The sequence below is a fragment of the Primulina huaijiensis genome, chromosome 5, assembly GCF_012295235.1.
Source record: "Primulina huaijiensis isolate GDHJ02 chromosome 5, ASM1229523v2, whole genome shotgun sequence".
NCBI lineage: Eukaryota > Viridiplantae > Streptophyta > Magnoliopsida > Lamiales > Gesneriaceae > Primulina > Primulina huaijiensis.
The window spans coordinates 2,922,228-2,935,838 of NC_133310.1; the positions used below are offsets into that span (position 1 = coordinate 2,922,228).

The following is a 13,611-nucleotide window of genomic DNA, read 5'->3' on the forward strand; positions in this document are numbered from 1 at the left end:
GGATACAACAGACTGAGTGCAGACCCTTGTACGTATTTCAAGAGGTCTGGTGATGATTATATCATTTTGCTGTTGTATGTGGACGACATGTTGGTAGCAGGCCCCAACAAAGATCAGGTCCAAGGATTGAAGGCACAGTTGGCTAGGGAATTTGATATGAAGGACTTGGGACCAGCAAACAAGATTCTAGGGATGCAAGTTCACCGAGACAGAAGTAACAGAAAGATTTGGCTTTCTCAGAAAAATTATTTGAAGAAAGTCTTGCAACGCTTCAACATGCAAGATAGTAAGCCAATTTCGACCCCTCTTCCTGTTAACTTCAAGTTATCCTCCGAGATGTGTCCTAGCAGTGAAGCAGAGAGGATTGAGATGTCTCGAGTACCATATGCATCAGCAGTGGGAAGTTTGATGTTCGCCATGATCTGTACAAGACCGGACATTGCTCAAGCAGTGGGAGCAGTTAGTCGGTATATGGCGAATCCTGGACGAGAGCATTGGAGCACTGTTAAGAGGATCCTTAGATACATTAAAGGTACCTCGAATGCTGCATTATGTTATGGAGGATCAGATTTTACACTCAGGGGCTATGTCGATTCAGATTATGCAGGTGATCCTGATAAGAGGAAATCTACTACTGGTTATGTGTTTACACTTGCAGGAGGAGCAGTAAGCTGGGTTTCAAAACTGCAGACAGTTGTAGCGCTATCTACAACAGAGGCAGAATACATGGCAGCTACTCAAGGTTGCAAGGAGGCAATATGGATTAAAAGGTTATTGGAGGAGATTGGGCACAAACAAGAGAATGTTCATTTGTTTTGTGACAGTCAGAGTGCCTTGCACATCGCAAGGAATCCAGCCTTTCATTCCAGGACGAAACACATTGGAGTACAATTTCACTTTGTGCGGGAAGTAGTAGAGGAAGGAAGCGTGGATATTCAGAACATCCATACAAAGGATAACATAGCTGATTTTCTGACCAAGCCAGTGACCACTGATAAGTTTAAGTGGTGTAGATCATCAAGTGGCCTAGCGGAAACGTAAGCAGTAGGGAATGACAAGATTGAAAGGATGTGTGGAGATGTGTTTGATTCTCAATCAAATCTCCAAGTGGGAGAAATGTCGGCAAAGTGGGAAAGGGGGGGACTAGTGTCAGAAGAAAAAAAAAACGTGGGCTGCTTTTGTTTAATAAAATGTTCGAGGAAATATGAATACGCGTTTTTAACGCGTATTCACACGGACAAGGGGCTCTATAAATAGAGCTCCCCCCTTCATTCTGAAATTATCCCTTCTTCGAGTTTTCTCTCATCTTATAATATTCTATAATATTTGTGAGGTGTTTGTTCTCCTATATTAAGAGAGTGTGTGTTCTCTTTGGAAACACAGTGAGTGAGTTGTACACCACAAAATATTATAGTGAAAATTCTTTTCATCTTGCCCGTGGTTTTTACCCTGATAATTTTTAGGGGTTTTCACGTAAATCTCGGTGTCCAGTTTATTCTTTATTTTCGGGTTTTATTATCTCAAATTACCGCACGTGAGACCAACACCAGCTACACATTAGTACACCACTTGTAGTTGTTATTTTTCGATGTATACTGAATAAACCTCATGCACTAACGCAGTAGTCTGCAAATCACATTAGTCATATAAACCACACTAGACAAGTCATGTATAATAAACTCATCCAATAAGGTGTTGGTACGAAGAATCGACTAGTTATACATATTTGTCTCTATGGTGTGTTATCAAAGTGGTCACACTAACATGTTTTTGGCAGCTACATATATATGACCCAAGGATTATATTAATTATTTTTGTAACTCAAAAAATGGTTTTCAAAATAATCTAATCAAATTAATTATTATATTTCATCAATATAATATAAAAATAATTAGGTAAAGTATTGAAAAAATTTATTATTAGTTTGTGTTTACTTTAAGATTGTTTAGATTTATTATAGTTAATTATTGTTTATATTATTTAAAATAATTATTATAGTAAAAATTTATAATCACAGTTTTTTTAAGACCCTATTTTTGTGTTTTTATAGCTCTCTCATATGTTTGAAATACATAGAAAAAAAACTACCGAATATTCACAAAGCAACCATAATCAATCATGAGTTCTTACTATTATATTTAATATTCCAAAAATTTTAAGCACTAAAATTTCTTTAATCTTTTTTCTAAACTTTAAATTTTTAAATATTATATCATTCATAATATAAAAATTTATTATAAAAAACATTAATTAAAAATAACACAAAAAATATCACATATATGCATACAACAGGTGCAAAAATCATATTAGGTGTTGTCATGAGTGCAGTTAGTGTGTGAAAGATTATTGGATGCAATAATTGTTTCTGCTTGATATATAAATCAAAACGTGATATTTGAGCTGATGTATGATTTAAAATATTAAAGTTACATCGTTACCACCAGCTATAACTTTTGGTTAAACAAAATAAGTTCGATCCAACAAAATTTTACTTAAAAATTTAAACCACTTTCTAATTCTAGTTCAAAAAATTTATTTAACCAAATCTCATATTTGAGACGTTTCCGAATTAAGATCAACGATAAAAATTATTTGACTCCTACCCTGTAGAGACCCAACCTTCTGCAGGCCCGTTTATTCCAGGTCCAGCGGCCCAATGTTATATTTCTTCTCTGCTAGAAAATCGGATCGGAGAGAGACTGTAGAAATTAGAAAAATGGAGAACGACTCAATGGCAGCGTTTCCCGGCCAAAGTAAGGTAGGCATTTTGCGTAATGATTTCTCTCCCCATTTTCAATTCTCTCACTTCCATTGAACCACCATTTTCTCTCTCTGGATCTCGATCCCCCATTTTCTCACATTCCCCTCAACAATTATTCGTATTCTTCCTCGCATTCTTTCAATTTTAGGGTTAGGGTTTGGATTTGACTGTTTTCTCGGTTTATTGACAGGTTTTTTCGATTAACGGGGGAGCTTGAGAATTTGTGTGTTCTTTTATTATGTGTGATTGGGCGTAAATTTATAATTGTGTGCTACATCAGGTCTTCTGGAGAAGATCTGAGACGTGGATAGTGTGTGTGGCGTGTGTGAAAAAAAGTGTTGCGATTTTCTTCATCTGAAGAATGAGTGCCTCGAGATTCATCAAGTGTGTGACGGTGGGCGATGGTGCCGTTGGCAAGACCTGTCTCTTGATTTCCTACACCAGTAATACCTTCCCCACGGTATGTGCATCTTTTTCTTGATGCTTTCATGTGTGCGCGCGTTTGTGTGCATTCGTTAAACCTTGAGAAGTTGGTGAAATGGGAAGAGAAAAATATGAGCTGCATGGCCATTTCTTGTGTCTATTGATGGAAAGGACAGATATCTGCTTACTCGTGGCGTTGCATCTTGTTGAGTAATTTCTTTGCCAAATCTTCAAAAAAGAACCTCAGATCTGTTTCGATTGAATGTTGATTGTTGGTATTTTCGTACATAGTTTATTTCAGATAGAGGAAAAAGAACATTTTTTTATGTATGACTTGCGACCTGCATAATATGTTTATTTTATTATTTAAATTTAAATCAAACAGGATTATGTGCCTACCGTATTCGACAATTTCAGTGCAAATGTGGTCGTCAATGGAAGCACCGTTAACCTAGGCCTCTGGGATACTGCAGGTAATTACTAGATATATCTTTCTTGAGAACTATTCTTCCAAAATCTTCTTACAGACGGGCCTTGTTATGTGTAAATTTAGAAATATGTGCATCTTTGAGTATCCCTTTTATAATTTATGAGCCTACAATTTTCATTTTATCAAACAGGACAGGAAGACTATAACAGATTAAGACCTTTGAGTTATCGTGGCGCTGATGTTTTCATTTTAGCATTTTCTCTCATTAGCAAGGCCAGCTATGAAAATGTTTCCAAGAAGGTAATGGATCAAATTTTCTCCAAAGATTTTCTTTTACTCTATCTACTTTTCTACTTTTTACTTTTACATGCTTCAGTTTTGTTGGCTTGCTGAGATCATTCTATTAATTTTTCTCCAGTGGATTCCCGAATTGAAACATTATGCGCCTGGTGTCCCTATCGTTCTCGTGGGTACAAAACTAGGTGAGGTTTCTTGGTTTATCTATCTTCTCTGCCTCAGTCAGACAATACCAACATTTATAATTATAAATGAATAAAAAAGGACAGAGACGCTGTTGTAGACAGAATTTGTAGGCATAATTAGTTGTAGATCTGTTGCTGCGATGCTTTAGCTATAGGACTAAAGGTTATCTCGCATTTCTCGTAAGTACTTTTATTTGTGACAAGTAATATTCATCGGAAATTAATTTACTGAAAACGGGTAAGTGGTTCGGCTCTGTCACTTTCATTACTTTCTGTAACTGTTTTTTTGTGATGTTTCAGTTTTGGTCACAGGTTCAGATTTTGGCCTCCTTTTGGTCTTTTAAAAATTTCAAAATACCATGTTTCCATCCGTATTGCTTAGTTTTTTTTAACAAATCTCCCCTCTGATTAAGTTGAGTATAGAAGAAAACAGCTTGATTAGAATTATGGGAGGTCTGTCAGTGCTGCCTAGGATGCTGACTTCATCGTTTTTTGACAATTTTGTGCTTGGGGTTCCTATTTGTTACCTCTTTCTATGATCTCTATATATGCTTTTGGTTTTGTACTTTTGTTTACGATTTCTAGTCTGAATGAGTCTGTAGGATACTATAAGAAGTATTTGTGCTGTAGTTTAGTTGATGAAATTACAAAAGACTACTTTGACTTATTTTTCTCATCTTTACATGTCTCAACACATCTAGTTGAAAAGGTCGAGGATGATTAACCTAGATGCAAATGGTGTTTTATGATCTATGTTGTAAGATAATCAATTGTAGAATTCTCTGATGGCACTATTGTTTTACTCGTTCAAAATGGAAGTTTCTTGTAATTTAAATGAATATATTTATTTGTTGATTCTTGAATAATTTTGTCGGATTCAGATCTTCGGGAAGACAAGCAGTTCTTCGTTGATCATCCAGGCGCTGTACCCATCACTACAGTACAGGTGAGCCGTGAGAGTATACCTATGTCGCTCTCTTTGCCATCTTCTTTCTTGATTTGTTTGAAACAAAAAAGACTCAAATTATGTTTCTTCCCTCCCATTTCTTAACATTATAATGCCATATTTCAAACTTGCAGGGGGAGGAGCTGAGAAAGATGATTGGTTCTCCAGCTTACATCGAATGTAGTTCAAAAACACAACAGGTATACTCAAGATTCAACGCACAACTTTCCAGTTTTTATTTTACCGGTACCATCACTCTTTGAACATACTGCACTCGTTTATCCTATTATGTTTTTCCAACAGAATGTCAAAGCAGTTTTCGATGCTGCTATCAAAGTCGTGCTCCAGCCACCCAAGCAAAAGAAAAAGAAGAGTAAGGCTCAAAAGGCCTGTTCTATATTGTGATCAGCATTAGGCACACAATAAGGACAATAGCCCGCCAATTGTTTCTCCTCCATCAACTTCATTTGCTTTTTCCTCCGTCAAAGTAGGAACTGTTGCCTTCCTCCGCGTGCTCCAAGTTCTAGCAATTCATATCGAATCCCGAATTTTTAGTCATATCTAGTCACTTACCCATTCTGTTTTGATTTGTTTTTTATCTTGTTAACTGGACCAAAAAATTTGTTAAGTTGGTGGTTAATGTTAATTGTTTTTGCATTCGTCCTTCTTCGGTTTAGTCCACCTTTTATTCATTGAAAATTTGTGTGTTGTAATTTTCAGTATGATCATGCTGACCACTTAGCCAGTGCTTGACATGCTATCCACTCGCTGGAATGGAAACGAGATGTTACAATTATATATATATGACATGAATATTTATTAGGTACTAAGATGCCGGGCTACAATACTTTATTTATCCATTCATTGGCCAACATGTTTCTTTTCTTGAAAAACAGAATAAAGTTTGGCCGGATAAGATTCTTAGTGGATCACCACCACTTTCTTTGTGATAAACAAAACAAACAAACAAACAAGGAGAATCCATATCTATTTAGAATCTATTTCGTCACAATTTCATCGGTTTCTAAGATGTCGAAATAATATTTGATTGAATTTTCAGGATGATTATACCTAATTCCCAAACACGTGGTCCCTTGTATTTACCCTTTTTTACATATTTGATCGTTACTTTTCAATTTTAAGAACAGTTTTTGCTGTCATATATTTAATTTCATACAATTATCTTTATATGTATGTGTGTGTAAGAGTGTGTTTATAAATTTTTAAAAGTATGTTGAAACTGGTTAAATTAATATATAGTACATTCGAATAAATAAAAAATTTTGAAATCATGAATTAGAAATCCAAGCACAACCTCATGCGGAGAAAGATAACATCTAATAATAGCATTATTATGCTATGTCCCTACCCTAAATTGATTTATTGCATTCATGTATGACAAAGAATTGGTCATTCAGCTTTTGAATTTCAATAGATACAGACTCTAACATCAAGATTTCTTTTCAAATTTTAAGGGGAGATTGCATTTAGTATTCTTGTGAAATACCTAAGTTGTTGAAAACTCCCATAAAAATGATCTATTAACTTCTCATGTTTTCAAATATTTAGCACACACATTATCATGTTTTCAAATATTAAGCATACACACCTTTGTCAATACGTGTTTTCAAATATACATATGCTCATGATTTGAAAACTCAAAAAGTATATAGAAATGGAAGGTTATCAGCAATATCATGATTTCATAGAGATAGTATATTCAATTTCTCCGATTCTTATGATAAAAATAATAATAATCCCAAATTCTTAATGTCATGTCATACATCTTTTCCTTGTGAGTCTTTCTTCATTAAGATTGTATTTGTTAAACGAAAAATTATATATACTTCATATTCAAAATCCCAATATTATTGAAAAACTCTCAAAAAAAATTGAACTATTAACTCCATGTGATTTCAAATCTTGAGTGCACACATCATTGCCCATAAGTTTTGTACCCCGCGCACTGATTATTGCGAATGATCATGTTTTAACGAAGGTAAATGTCTAAAATACTCCAAATACCCGTATTGAGAAGCCATCGTCCATATTTTTCTTTCTTGACTTGAAGATATAATTAGGAGTGATAGACTATCGAAAAATTTAAAGTTCATAGCTAAAGATATAATTGAATTTTTTTAAAAATATATAAAGATGAGATTAAAGATTTAAAAAGAAATATTATTTAGGAAAAAATCACCAATAAATTATATATTGACATATAATTGTAATTTTAAATAAGAATTCATCAAATTAATTAGAAGTTAATTAATATAATAGTCTCAACTTTAATTAAATAGTAAGATAATGAGAATTAAGATAGTAATATATAGAATTTTGATATATTGTCCAACAACCGTGTATATCTTTGTGTCCACTAATGAAGTGAGTGATTATATAATTTTGATGTGCTTCATCGCCTCCACTAGGTGATTGGCACGTCAGCTAAGAGCACAAAATGGGCACATTTTATGAACAATATATATATTATAGTTTTGATATGTTGCACACTTATCATACACATTGATGTGAACATCGACGATATGGCATTCATCTATTCGATGTGATAAACGAGTGACACATCATCGTTACTCACATAAGTGTGTACAATGAATATGCATCATATCAAAATTATATATATATTCCTAAATCTGATTAAACCATCTACACATCTTGGTTAACTTTTCATGAAAATTAAATTACCACACATCCTTTTCAATTTTCATTCTGGTTAAAATGAAATAAATTATGATTGATATGAAATAGATTTTGGCCTCCGTAATTTCAGCAAATAGAATAATACTAAATAAATAGCAGAGGAGCCCCACACAGACACCCACCAATAAAAATATGACACGTGTCTCATAATGTAGTTATTGCCTCAATATGGGTAACTGTTCCTCAAAAAAATGGCGGGCATAGATAAATTTCAAAATTTCCCCTCAAAAAAGGGAGACAAAACCCTACCTGCTTACGTTTCTCTCATTTCCATCCACTCTCCTCCTTAAATATTCATTTTATTATTGATTTTTCTTTGGTTTACGCTTATGGCTTTGTTTTCGGAAGGATTAGTGAAGGTTTGTTACCTGAATTCTCAATTTTTCTTCTTGCTCTTTTTTATGGTTGCTTGATAGAGTTTGTTTGATTGGCCATTGTTGTGTTTTTAGATATTCAGGGTGGTTTTGATGATTATGTGATGTTGTTGTCTGATCTGTTTGTGTTTGTCATGTGGAAATGACTTTATAGGATGTATAGTTTTTTTTTTCCTGCTGATTAATGTCTACTTTGATGAAGAAAACGATTAGCTGAAATGGGTGGGTCTCAGAATTTGCTTTTTGATCGGTTATTTAAGTGATGCTGACTTTGGTTTGCAAATGGTTGTTCGTTGAAAGGTAAGACAGATTTGAGAGTTATCATGTTTCCTCTTGAGAAGTAAGAGATTCAGACAATGGGGAAGGTGTCGCCAAATGAAAGGCAGTCCAAAAGTGGGAGACAAAAAAGAAAGTCAAAAAATTCAAACAATAAGTATTTGAAGCCTGGGGCTCTTGCCCAGCTTAGAAATAGCAAGGCATCAGCTTCTAAGTCGTGTATGGACCTTGGGAAGAAAAGAGTCGGGATTGTAGATTCCAAGCATACCGGAAGTGATGATGCCAATATATTTTTAAATAAGGACATTGATAAAAGCCCCGAAATTTTGTCACCCGAGAGGTTCGAGTTCGCTCCTGGAAATGGGCATAGTGATGTGCTTAATCAGAATAATTTACAGCGAACTCCAAAGACACCTTGTGCCGAAGAACGTGTTTTTGAGTCAAGGCTGGAGTCTCTTCCAATTGATTTACTGGTATCGTATAACTTCACTCTTTAGCTTAACAATGCTATTTGTGCGCATTGTGCAAATATTCAACATTGTAGGTTTCACTGTTCTGACTGATTCTGACTGGTCTATATGTTGTAGTAACAGTTAGACTCATTGTCTTTGTTTGAACATTGGTCATTGAAACATGAGTCTTTTCATGTTCTTATGAAGGATAAAATGGTTTTTTTCTATGTATTTGCTGTTAGAGTAGTTGCCAATTTCTTCACCCGTGCACGCAGATATCTTGGACCATTGTTGCTTGTCATGTATTTCCACTTAGACGACAAAAGTTGCGAACTTGCTGATTCTTTTGGCTCTATTTCATAGAATGCTGCACTCTGATAAAGATATTATTTTGTATTAAATGCTATTTTTAAAAAACGTTGTCTTGTGATTGCTTTTACGACCCTAAATTCTGATGTACATATTTTCTTAAACAGACTTGCAAATGTACCTCCAGATGTATTAATATTTCATTGATCACAACTAATAAATGCTTATGAGTTCTGAAAATCATGTTCTGATTGGCGTGTTAATAACATATATTGCCTGTTACCCTGACCTCAGAGGAATTTATGTATTTGTTTAACAAGACATATTTGGAATCTCCTTTCTCTGCTCCAGAATGTTTTCTTATCACCACTAGTGTTTGTTGACTCTATCAAAAATCTTAAATTACGAAGTAAAAGAACACTGCAATACTGAAACTCTTCTCACTAAAGGCACGTCGAAGCAAATTGATATCTTTTCTCTCATACATTTGGATACATGTTTGTTTAGGAACAGTATTTCCTGAATGTTTTTTTTTCCTTGCAATTTGCTATCAGCTTGGTTGTAATTTTATTGTTTCTGACATTTGTTTCTTAATTTTCAAGGATTTATATTTAACTAATATATTATATCATGAAGGTCAAAATACTTTGCAACCTCCACCATGATCAACTCAGGGCAGTTTTCCATGTCTCTGAAAAAATTAGGAAGGCGGTAAGTTCTGTTCCATAACACTTTGTTATTTATCTGCCACTGTATATTTAAAGTAACACGACGCCATCTATTTAATGATTTGACTGGTCCAGGTCGTTATAGCGAGGCAATTCCACTTTAATTACACCACTCCAGATAGAGCAAGGCAAGAGATGCTAAAAATAACGACTCCACTACCGACTGATCATTGGCCCTTTGTGAGGTTAGTGTTTCTTTTTTCTTTTTATTTAAACAGTCATGGTAAATGGGTAGTATTTTGATTCCCTTTAAGAAATCTACTCTAAATATCAAAAGTTGTAACATATTGGAACCATTTGCAGCAAGGGAGGTGGAAAAGGAATGTGGATTGGCAGCCCTCACACACCCAAGGCACCTAAGCACGGTCCTCGTCCCCCTTCTCGTCTAAAATGCACCGAGATGCGCCAAATTGCTGCTGTTCTCTTCCAAGGATCCTCATTTTCTTCAAAATGCTTGGTGCCGACACTTTTGCCGAAACCTGTCTTCAAGTCCTTGGCTTCTAATAGAGCCCTCTTTTATGAGGATGAACTGTGTCAAGCCGTTGCGCAAAACAATCTTCTTTGATTTTTGCTATCGTTTTTTATGTAATATATTTTGTTCCATTTTTGTATAGCAAGAACATTGGCATGCTTCCTTTTGGTATAGTTTCTGGATATTTGGAGTAGTCCTGGCTAATTTTTTGCAGTCAATTTAGGTGCTTGTGAATTTTGGGGCCTAAAGATTCTGTTAGGATTAGACTGATAAGTAGTATTTGGTTGTTCTCGAAGTGAGTACTGTAATACATAAGTATTAGTAATATGTACAGTATTTTTGGGTTTTTAGTTTTTGATAATATATTTTGGATTTTCAACTATTTAAGTAGTGCACATTAAAATAAATGTACAAAGAAGTAGGCGAAGGCTGGTAGGTATGAATGTAAATTAACTAAGCAAGGTGGGTTCGATAAAAAAATTCATTTGAGATCGTTTGTTATTTTTATGGAGTCAAAGTTGAGCTTAAAGATATTTGTTTGTGAGCTTGGAGCTTGGTTTGTTTATATGAGTCGTGTGCATGAACATGAGTTCGGCTCGTTTAGTATCCACGAACATGTTCGTAGTTATAGCTTGCATTTGGAAGGATTTGATTATTTGAACATAAGATTTTGTTGAGAGAAAAATAAATTACATTTCTAAGCCTCAATTGAATTTTTGAATTTAATTTACAGATCGCAATATTAAATTATCTTTAAAATACAATAAAAAGAATAACATGATAGAAATGCACTAACTTAATTTTTTCATCCAAAATTTACATCACGAAGTCATATGTACGCCGAGTAAATTTATAAAATATTACACCAAAATATTATTAAAAAAATTAGCATGATAAATAAGTAGAACTCAAATAAAACGTACCAATTAATTCATTTAAAAGGACCGAATTATTAAAATAATATGAATTTGTACTATTAAGTCCGATTGCAAATTTGAATAAATTTGTATATATTATGTCGAAACATTCTTTTAAAAAGTAGCATAATAATGATAATGCCTCTTTGACATGTCTTGAAAAATTAATTAAATAATTATATATAATCAAGATAATTTATAGAATACTAATATAATTTCATAATTGTAGAATAATAAAATTAGACTTATCATTGGATCGAATTAGTTCGTTTATATTCCTACTGTTGGGTATGTGAGTCTCGGGACCGATGGCAATGGGGATTGATTGTCGGTATGAAGAGGTAGCATGTATAAACTGTGACTCTTGACAAAGCTTGTAGACGAATTAAATATGAATGAACTACTCCGGATCCCGCACCAAAATAGAGAAAGCTCAAAAGATTTGATATGTAATACTCATATCAACAATGTGCATTTTTTTCGGAAGCCCATAACTTAGGAACTATAAATTAAACGTTTTTGACCTGAAACAATTATGAGATGTGTGAACTTTAAGAAATTTTTTCAGGAAGCGTGTGACTGAAACAATTTTGGGATGAATGAGCGTGTGAGTTAGAACGTAAACACACTGCAAATCCTTGTGTCGATCTGTGAGGGCATTGTCAACTCGAAGCCGATCTCTCGACCATTAAGATGTTATCCGGTGATATAACCTGACGGAAATCGCTCAATCTTACCAACAAAACTCCATCGAAATTTTAATTAATAACAACCATTTATATGATATATTTATATGTTGTATAAAACTTATGTTTTACTGAATTTTTGTGTGGCCGTGTCAGACATAAAACATGCATCAAAAGTGAAATAAAACGAAACGAAATGCAAATCTAACTTCTAAACGATAATGAATCCCGATTTGAATGTAAGTTATATTGTCCTCGATTTAGTGAAAATAAAACAAACAAATTTACTAGAAAAACTTGGAAAAACAAAAGGAATTCTTAGAATGGTATGAACAAATTGTTATCCCATTAAGAATGAAAATCAACATTTTTACAAACTTGAAAGGTAGAAATAAACACTGTAATCTAGAAATCTAGATTAGAAACTGAGATCGTTAAAAAAAATTATAAAAAATTTATGAAATCGATAATATAATTTTCAGGAGTGTTTGCTTAAATTTATGATTGATCGAGTTCTCCTCCTCTGTTTCTTCGTCCCTTTTTGTTTAATTAATAACTCATCTCCCTATGATTTCCTACGTTGTTCATTGTTGTAACTTGTACGTGAATTAGTGGCTGGTTGTGAGCCCACGACTTAGTCAACCCTTCACAAAGTAGCCGCTTTTGCCCTAATGGGCCACCCACCCATTGTTGGTTTTTTTATTTCCAAAAAAACTTGTATGAGACGATATCACGAGTCGTATTTTGTGATACGGGTATCTTATTTAGATTATCCATGAAAAATAATTACTTTTTATGCTAAGAGTATTATTTTTTATTGTGAATATCGATAAGGTTGACCCGTTTCATAGATAAAGATTCGTGAGATCGTCTCACAAGAGACCTAACCTTGATTGTTCCTATTTCTTTGGGCTCAACAATTTTAATTTTAGGGCAAAACCTTCATTTCACTGTGAAATACGCGAATATATAAGTAGAGTGATGCGTTTAGGGTCTTACACAATGAGTCGGGATGTTAAGTTCATGAGTCTAAAAAATGAAAATGTCTTATTATTGATATTATTTCATATCATCTTAGAGATCAATCTTATTATTTATTTGCGCTAACGCTATCTCCATCCGAGATCATTTTCCTTATTCTATAAATCATCCACTCAACCAAATCATTGAAATATAGTGTCAGCAATTTGATGTACTTTCCAATAAGTTTCTCATCTCAATATCACGCAAGCTTAACTCTACACATTATTGTGCTTGTTTGTAGAGTATTTTATGTAATATTTTTTTGGAAATTGAATCAATCAGTTCATAATTTATTGGGTACTGATATAAAATTTAAAGCTTTTAGGAAATTTTTTTTTATAATAAGTTATTTAAAACCAGTAATAATGAATTTTAAGTATTGTTATCATTGACTTCAATCATTTTAGGTCAATTTACAAAAAGTTCCTTTGTAATTAAATAAAAAATCACGATATAAATCTACTTTAAAATTGATAAATAAACTCCTAAGGTTCTTATTCTCAAATTTATTTTCAATCCTTATCTATATATTTGAATTTATATTAATTAATGTAGTATTAAGGATTGTTAATTTAAAATGTGGTGAATATTATAAAATTATCTGTAATAAATAT

At 33.5% G+C, this 13,611-nt stretch overlaps 2 protein-coding genes across 6 annotated transcripts; both read left to right on the top strand.

Moving 5' to 3' along the window:
* Positions 1-2,632: 2,632 nt before the first annotated feature.
* On the top strand, positions 2,633-5,706 carry LOC140976330 (rac-like GTP-binding protein RHO1). Of its 2 annotated transcripts, none has more exons than XM_073440414.1 (8): positions 2,633-2,758; positions 2,952-3,221; positions 3,570-3,657; positions 3,805-3,914; positions 4,033-4,096; positions 4,978-5,042; positions 5,177-5,242; positions 5,346-5,706. In XM_073440414.1, the coding sequence occupies exons 2-8, from the start codon at positions 3,123-3,125 to the stop codon at positions 5,445-5,447; spliced, it is 594 nt and encodes a 197-aa protein (XP_073296515.1). In that variant the 5' UTR covers positions 2,633-2,758; positions 2,952-3,122; the 3' UTR covers positions 5,448-5,706. The 2 variants fall into 2 exon arrangements, with proteins under 2 accessions (XP_073296515.1, XP_073296516.1); XM_073440415.1 differs by having other exon boundaries at positions 2,729-2,753.
* A 2,273-nt stretch (positions 5,707-7,979) lies between these two features.
* Positions 7,980-10,851, top strand: LOC140977575 (F-box protein At4g35930-like). 4 transcript variants are annotated; one of them, XM_073442329.1, is made up of 5 exons: positions 7,980-8,119; positions 8,444-8,883; positions 9,808-9,882; positions 9,975-10,084; positions 10,203-10,851. In XM_073442329.1, the coding sequence occupies exons 2-5, from the start codon at positions 8,491-8,493 to the stop codon at positions 10,462-10,464; spliced, it is 840 nt and encodes a 279-aa protein (XP_073298430.1). In that variant the 5' UTR covers positions 7,980-8,119; positions 8,444-8,490; the 3' UTR covers positions 10,465-10,851. The 4 variants fall into 4 exon arrangements, with proteins under 4 accessions (XP_073298430.1, XP_073298429.1, XP_073298427.1 ...); XM_073442328.1 differs by having other exon boundaries at positions 8,440-8,883; positions 10,203-10,850; XM_073442326.1 differs by having other exon boundaries at positions 7,981-8,119; positions 8,435-8,883; positions 10,203-10,850.
* The last annotated feature ends 2,760 nt before the right edge of the window (positions 10,852-13,611 follow it).

What these genes read in the sequence shown, in the direction of transcription:
- LOC140976330 (XM_073440414.1), top strand. Translation starts at nt 3,123, where the DNA reads ATGAGTGCCTCGAGATTCATCAAGTGTGTGACGGTGGGCGATGGTGCC. An exon ending in ATGAAAATGTTTCCAAGAAG is followed by an intron (nt 3,915 to 4,032) that starts GTAATGGATCAA and finishes ATTTTTCTCCAG; the next exon opens with TGGATTCCCGAATTGAAACA. An exon ending in TCTCGTGGGTACAAAACTAG is followed by an intron (nt 4,097 to 4,977) that starts GTGAGGTTTCTT and finishes TGTCGGATTCAG; the next exon opens with ATCTTCGGGAAGACAAGCAG.
- LOC140977575 (XM_073442329.1), top strand. Translation starts at nt 8,491, where the DNA reads ATGGGGAAGGTGTCGCCAAATGAAAGGCAGTCCAAAAGTGGGAGACAA. An exon ending in CTGAAAAAATTAGGAAGGCG is followed by an intron (nt 9,883 to 9,974) that starts GTAAGTTCTGTT and finishes TGACTGGTCCAG; the next exon opens with GTCGTTATAGCGAGGCAATT. An exon ending in GATCATTGGCCCTTTGTGAG is followed by an intron (nt 10,085 to 10,202) that starts GTTAGTGTTTCT and finishes AACCATTTGCAG; the next exon opens with CAAGGGAGGTGGAAAAGGAA.